The following is a 7852-nucleotide window of genomic DNA, read 5'->3' as shown; positions in this document are numbered from 1 at the left end:
GGTGAAGCCCCGTCTCTACTAAAAATATAAAAATTAGCTGGGCATGGTGGAGGGTACCTGTAATCTCAGCTACTCAGGAGGCTGAGGCAGGAGAATCGCTTGAACCCCAAAGGCAGAGGTTGCAGTGAGCAGAGATTGTGCCACTGTACTCCAGCCTGGGCAAGAGTGCAAGACTCCATCTCAAAAAAAAAAAAAAAAAAAAAAAAAAAAAAGACAGTTGCATTTTTGTTGACATAATACAGAATCCGAGTTCTGAAAATGTGTGCCCTGTATCTGAGGCACTCTCTTAGGTTTTGCAACTCTAGCAGATTGGATGAATGGCCGTTAGCTAAATAATATTATGATTATTGGCCGGGAGCGGTGGCTCACACTTGTAATCTCAGCACTTAGGGAGGCTGAGACAGGTGGGTCACTGGAGGCCAGGAGTTTGAGAGCAGCTGGACAACATGGTGAAACCCTATCTCTACCAACAAATAGAAAAATTAGCCAGGTGTGGTGGTGTGCATCTGTAGTCCCAGCTCGTTGGGAAGCTGAGGTGGGACAATCGCTTGAACCCAGGAGGTTGCAGTGAGCTGAGATTGCAACAGTGCCCTCCAGTCTGGGCGACAGAGTGAGACCCCATCCCCCCCCAAAAAAAATTATTATTATGGATACTAAGACATCATTAGAAAAATGTGAACCTTTACATTCTCTGGATCATGCTCTTAGTTTTTGTCTTGTTTTAAATTTTGTTTTCATACTCTTTTATACTATACTAATAGAAATGGATTATTTTGTTCCAATATTTGTGACTTTTTTTCCTCCACCTATGGGCTACACCTCTCAACTATCATTTGCTTAATTTAGTCTCCTTTATAATAGTATAAACTCTTATTACATTAAGTACACTAATGAGTTAAACTAAGAGTTAGTAGTTATCTTTTCACAATAATAAATATATTTTGGCTTAAAACTATCATGAATATGTAAAACATTGCTTACAATTAGGTCTTTTTGAGAGTATGAATTCTGTACTTTAAAAGTAATATAAAACTCTATATATACCTGTGGTCCTCATTTGTAGCTATCAAGCTGGACACATTCCGTAATATCCCACCTCCACTTTCAATAATGGCTAAAGTGTTTGTCTGGCTCCGGTAAGTAAGAGTGCCAACCAAAAATGCAAGTGCACCATCTACAGCACATATATCAGCTTTATTCTCAGTGCAATGTGCTGACAAATTCCATAAGGCACTCAATACGCTTTTGAGGGTTGATTCCTAGTAAGAAACAGAAAATGGGTCATCTAATTAGATTTGGAATTTGTCTCTCATTAACTTCTATGTTACTGATATTGAATAAAAGCTATTTTTTAATCTATCCTATTGCCCATCCCTCACTGGTAAATTAAGAACTTTCCATTTAGAAAAATGTTCATAAAATACCAAATAGTATTTATATCAGGGATATCTCTATAAAACAAGCAGAACACAATATTTAACTAATGACTTTTATAAACTTTATTCTAAGTGTTTAGATAGTACACACATCTTAGAGTATGAGGCACAACTGATGTGCATTATGAAAAGAAAACATTTTCAGAATAGAATGTGGGTTATTCTCAGGCTGGGGTTGCTTGAAAAAAGAAAAAAAAAAGTGAATAGGAAGTGGATTAAGGCCCGGCATGTGGCTGGGCACAGTGACTCATGCCTGTAATCCCAGCACTTTGGGAGGCTGACGGGTGGATCATCTGAGGTCAGGAGTTCAAGACCAGCCTCGCCAACGTGGTAAAACCCTGTCTCTACAAAAATACAAAAAAAATTACCCGGGCATGATGGCAGGTGCCTGTAATCCCAGGTACTTGGGAGGCTGAGGTGGGAGAATCGCTTGAACCTGGGAGGCAGAAGTCGCAGTGAGCCAAGACTGCAACACTGCATTCCAGCCTGGGTGACAGAGCGAAACTCTATCTTTAAAAAAAAAAAAAAAAAAAAAAAAAGGCGCGGCGTGGTGGCTCATGCCTGTAATCCCAGCACTTTGGAAGGCTGACTGGTGTGATTGGGAGTTTAGGAATTTGAGACCAGCCTGGACCAACATGGTGAAATCCCATCTGTACAAAAAATACAAAAAAAATTTAGCTGGGTATGGTGGCACGTGCCTGCAGTCACAGCTACTTGGGAGGATTACTTGAGCCTGGGACGTCAAGGCTGCAGTAAGCCATGATCGCGCCACTGCACTCAAGCCTGGTTGACAGTGAGACCCTGTCTCAAAAAAAAAAAAAAAAAAAGAAAGTAGATCTTAAAAATTCTGTAAACCATACATAGATATGGAAAGATATCTTGGAAGTATTATTAAAGGACAAGAGCAAGTTGCAGTGTAGTATGTACAATATTCTGTTTATATAAAAAGCATTATATATATGTGGTTGATTCAAAATTAACAATGTAATTTATAAAAACAATAAAGGGTACTAGAAAAGCTATAATTTCTTAAAATTCCCCACATAACAAATTACGAAAACCCGGAACTCCCTAACATACAATTATCAAAGTCAACTGTCAAATTGTAATTGTCACAGAAACACTCTGATACAAAATTAAAGGTATTGGGTCAAAAACTTGCCATGTGCTGGGTGCGGTGGCTTATGCCTTCAGGCCCAGCACTTTGGGAGGCTGAGGTGTGTGGATCGCTTAAGCCTAGGAGTTAAAAACCAGCCTGGGCAACATGGCAATACTCAATCTCTACAAAAAATATAAAAAGTAGCCAGGTGGCCAGGCGCAATGGCTCATGCCTGTAATCCCAGCACTTTGGTAGGCCAAGGTGCGTGGATCACGAGGTCAGGAGATCGAGACCATCCTGACCAATATGGTGAAACCCTGTCTCTACTAAAATACAAAAAATTAGCCAGGTGTGGTGGTGGGCACCTGTAATCCTAGCTACTTGGGAGGCTGAGGCAGGGGAATCGCTTCAACCAGGGAGGCAGAGGTTGCAGTGAGCCAAGATTGTGCCACTGTACTCCAGCCTAGGTGACAGAGTGAGACTCGGTCACACACACACACACACACACACACAAAAATTAGCCAGGCATGGTGCTGCACACCTATAGGTCCAGCTACTTGAGAAGCTGAGGCGGGAAGCTAGCTTGAGCCCAGGAGGTCAAGGCTGTGTGGCAGAGTGAGACCCTGTCTCAAAAAAGCAAAAGCAAAAGCAAAAGCAAAACCAAAAAAAAAAAAAAAAACCCAAACCCAAAACTTGCCATGATGGTGATGTCAATCTGTCTTCTTACTATATATCCATCAGGAAACAAACATTAATTAGAAATCAACTCTGTGCCTATTGCAATGAGAGGCACTCCAGAGCATACAAACATAGCAAACTGATACCTGTGATTGAAGATGTTAGCAATTGGCTTTGGGGGGAAAAAAGATACAAAAATATACATGAAACAAAGTGCTCCAAAGGAAAAATTATTACAGCCTGAATTTAATCAAATCAATCAAATATTTCATGGAGGAGAACAGCTCTTTAGGAGGATAAGACCTGTACATTCAGAGAGAAGAGAAGCCAGTTGCTGCTGGCAGGGGAAGGAGAATGAGGAAAGGCAGGGAAGTGGGAATCAGCGCCAGAGCACTGATAACCCAGAAAGAAGATGCAAAGGAGATCACAGTCCATGATGGGGAACAGTGGAAAGTAAGTTGAGAGAGACAAAAGCCAGGCCTTGAATGTCACGGCAAACATTTTGGGTCTAACCCAATAAAAAGTGAGCTACTTTATTCTCTTCATCAAGAAATTAAGTGAACAAAACAATCTAGGAGCAGGTTTAGACACAATTTGCCAGGTAAGTGGTAGGAGGCAGGCAGAGTGCTTTTATGCAAGAAGTGCTTTTGTCCTTCTCACACCAATCAAGATGAGCCCAATTTTAATTACATTGTGACTGAGATAAAGGTGGGGCACTCCAAGTATGCTGAGAACAAAAAAAGCAAGAATTTAAAGGACTGAATTAAGCTGCAACTGGCCCAGAGTTGAGAGTTGAAGGTAGAAAAATAGAAAAGTTCCTCTCTGTGGGGCTACATGTCAAGGCCCAGAGGTTTTGTTTCAAAAATGCTTTTAAAGTTCAAATTAGAAGACACAAAATAAATAATTAGAGGCTATTAATATAAGTAGTAGCAGCAAAAGTGAGTGACCAAAAAGTATAAAATATAGGTGAAGGTAGAACAGAAAAACTTAGATAAATCTACAAATCTAGATTCTATGATCAAGGAGAAGGGTTGTGTCAGAAGCAAAATTAGGAGGAACTCAAGATAGTACAGCCAGTTTCGAAATGAAGCAAGTCAAAGTCAACCGTCAAATTGTAATTGCCACAGAAACACTCTGATACACAAAGGTATTTGGTCAAAACCATTGTTCAGGGTTTTGGTTGTTACTGGAAAAGAGAAACACTGTAATAGAAGAAGCCACAGAAAATTTTTGTTTTCAAAATATTAGGCTTCTTCTAGAGAGCTGAAACATAAAAAAGAAGGATCCAGTAGAGAAGATGTAGAAGACAAGAGTAAGGGACCAACAGCTTCAAGTGAACGGAGCACAGAGTGCTGGTAAAGGACAGCTCTAGAGTAAGAGCTCTGAGTGAGTTAAAGTGATGTGGAACACGCAGGGAAGCTAGAAGGTAGTTCTTATTCTCTTGCTCATTAGTAGCTGAAGTTGAAAGAGAATTGATGTTGAATGAAAAAGAGAAGAAGAATGTTCATGACTGCTGCACTAAATGTAGAAAAAGAGGGAAAAAATAAATAAATTCTAATACTGCTAACCAGAATTAGGCCCAAATCAGAACTGGATATTATAAATTTCTGATGGCTAGTTTTTCCAAGATTGACCATGCATTATATCATGCCTGTAATCCCAGCACTTTGGGAGGCCAAGGCAGGCGGATCACGAGGTCAGGAGATGAAGACCATCCTGGCCAACACGGTGAAACCCCGTCTCTACTAAAAATACAAAAACTAGCTGGGCGTGGTGGTGCATGCCTATAATCCCAGCTACTTGGGAGGCTGAGGCAGGATAATCGCTTGAACCAGGCAGTCGATGGTTGCAGTCAGCCGAGATCCTGCCACTGCACTCCAGCCTGGCGGCACAGCAAGACTCCCATCTCAAAAAAAAAAAAAAAAAAAAAAATTTATAGAAGAGTTTAGGTCCTTGAGAGAGAATTAAGTCATGAACCAGTTAGCAGCAGTGCAAATTCTCATAATACATACACACATTAAATCCTTCTGAAACTACACAGGGTTATTAGAGTAGGAGTACTTAAGTGTGCAAGCACTAATTTCTTTGAACTTTATTGAAATATAATTGAACAATAATAAACTGCACACATTTCAAGTTTACAATTTGATAATTTTTCATGCATGTATACACCCATAAAACCGCCAGTCCAATCAAGGTAACATTTATATCATCCCCAAAAGTTTCCTAGTACCCTCTCGTAATCCTCCTCTTCCCTTCCACTCCCAACCCCAGGCCACCACTAATCTGTTTTCTGTCACTACAGATTACTGCATGTATCAATAGTCATTCTTTTTCACAGCCGAGTCCTATTACTTTGTACAAATATTCCACAATTTGCTTACCATTCACCTGCTGACATACATAGTTATTTCTAGTTTTTGGCTATCATAAATTATTGTGGATATTTGTGTGTAAGTCTTCGTGACAGCATTTTTGCTCCACTTGGGTAAATACTTAGAAGTGGAATGGTTGGGTCATATGGTAGGTGTATGTTTAACTTAAAAACACTGCCAAATGTTCTCCAAAGTGATTATACCATTTTACATTCCCACTAGCAGAATACATGATTTCCAGCTGCTCAACATCCTTGAAAATGCATGGTCAATCTTCTAAATTTTAATCAATATGATATGCGTAATGGTACCTCATTGTAGTTTTAATTTACATTCCCTGATGATTAATGATATTAAGTATCTTTTCAAGGGCTTATTGGCCATGTTCTTTTCTGAAATGTCTTCTCTCCATTCAACAGTGTTACAGGTATTTTTATGCAGATGCTAAGTATATTTGAATATTATCTTTCTAACTAATAATTTAGCTGAATGCTTTTCTATCTGATAAATTTTCAAGGGTTTTCCAAGAATAAAATAATATACTTTACCAAAAATGCACAACTAAACCAACAAAAAATAAGCCTTTTGCCTTCTCTGAAGAGGAAAGTTTTGAAGAAGACCATGTAGGCTGTGGGTGCAGGAGGACTAGCTGAGTGAAACGAAACCTAGACTAGCTAAGACGACTTGCTTGGTCCCTCTCAGATTTCAAGTTTACTTTTTTTTTTTCTTTTTAAATTTAGCCTAGTTTCTGAAGCAGATGGACTGCCTGGAGATACTTCCTTCTGTAAACAAATTATTATTTGATGATTCCTCGCCCTTGGCTCTGATCACCTCTTGATAAGTTGACCATCAAAATTTGAGGGGACTGAGATTTGGAGAGCACAAAGGTAACACTTATACCAGTGATTCTTAACTGGTGGTGACTTTGTCCTTCCTCCCTCCCACAGACATCTGACAATATCTGGAGACAATTTTGATCAGTATAACTAGGGGGAGGGTATATTTGCAGCCAGTTGGCAAAGGCCAGGGATGCTGCTAAACAATCTACAATGCACAGGTCAGCCCCAGCAAAACGAAGAATTATCTGGTCAAAAATGTCTATAGTGCTGAGGCTGAGAAACCCTGATATACATTAAATCTCCTTGTATAATCTTTTCTACCTTAGTGCTTTAGGAGCTTATGGTACTCTAAAACCATGGACTGGTGAGATAAACAGGTAAGAAATTACGGAATCTAGGCTGGGCGTGATGGCTTGCACTTTGTGTAATCCCAGCACTGTGTAATCCCAGCACTTTGGGAGGCCGAGTTGGGCAGACCACAAAGTCAGGAGTAGTTCGAGACCAGCCTTACCAACATGGTGAAACCCCATCTCTACTAAAAATACCATTAGCTGGGAGTGGTGGCGTGCACCTGTAATCCCAGCTACTCAGGAGGCTGAGGCAGGAAAATTGCTCGAACATGGGAGGCGGAGGTTGCAGTGAGCCAAGATCAGGCCACTGCACTCCAGCCTGGGCGAGAGAAAGAGACCCCATCTCAAAAAAGAAATTAGGGAATCTCATGGCTAAAAGAAGGCAGCAAAAAAAGCCAAGCATGAAATTCATATTATAGTACTAAATAATACACAGGTAAGAAATTAGGGAATCTCACGGCTAAAAGAAGGCAGCAAAAAAAAGCCAAACATGAAAATCATATTATAGTACCAAATGTTTTCAAAGGTACCTTTTTAACTTCTAAAGCACATTCCATCAATGCTTTCACACTTCCAACTTCCCGCAATGTCTTCTTACTATTTACATCTGCTCGCCAAGACAAATTCCTCAAAACACTTGCAATAACCTGCAAATTAATCAATTTTAGATTAATTTATATATAAAATCATACTAGTTGCTTTTTTGTTTTTAATGCTAGCGGTAAGAATATAAATTTATTAAGAAAGAAATTCTGGGTAGCCGTGGTCACGCCTGTAATCCTATCACTTTGGGAGGCTGAGGCAGGAGGATCTCCTGAGACCAGGAGTTCAAGACCTTCTGGGTAACACAGTGAGACCGTGTCTCTACAAAAACTTTTTAAAAATTAGCTGGGCATGGTGGCATGTGCCTGCAGTAGTTCTAGCTACTTGGGAGGCTGAAGAAGGAGGATCCCAGGAGCTTGAGGTTACTGTGAGCCATAACTGCACCACTGCACTCCAGCCTGGGCAAGAGAGGGAGATCCTGTTTTGTTTTTTTTTTTTTTAATTCCTCCTAAATGCTACTACAGTGCCAAAA

At 40.1% G+C, this 7852-nt stretch overlaps 1 protein-coding gene across 15 annotated transcripts in view; it reads right to left on the bottom strand.

Moving 5' to 3' along the window:
• Positions 1-7852, bottom strand: part of APC (APC regulator of WNT signaling pathway) — a 144452-nt gene that overhangs the window by 12002 nt on the left and 124598 nt on the right. For all 15 annotated transcript variants that reach the window (XM_055298377.2, XM_055298382.2, XM_063612904.1 and 12 more), the window contains 2 exons: positions 7308-7424; positions 1045-1259 (listed from right to left, as the gene is read on the bottom strand). In XM_055298377.2, coding sequence (XP_055154352.1) covers positions 1045-1259; positions 7308-7424 — 332 coding nt within the window. The remainder of the gene's footprint in view (positions 1-1044; positions 1260-7307; positions 7425-7852) is intronic.

The sequence above is a fragment of the Symphalangus syndactylus genome, chromosome 11 (genome assembly GCF_028878055.3).
Source record: "Symphalangus syndactylus isolate Jambi chromosome 11, NHGRI_mSymSyn1-v2.1_pri, whole genome shotgun sequence".
Taxonomy (NCBI): domain Eukaryota; kingdom Metazoa; phylum Chordata; class Mammalia; order Primates; family Hylobatidae; genus Symphalangus; species Symphalangus syndactylus.
This window is presented reverse-complemented; position numbering and strand designations above follow the sequence as displayed.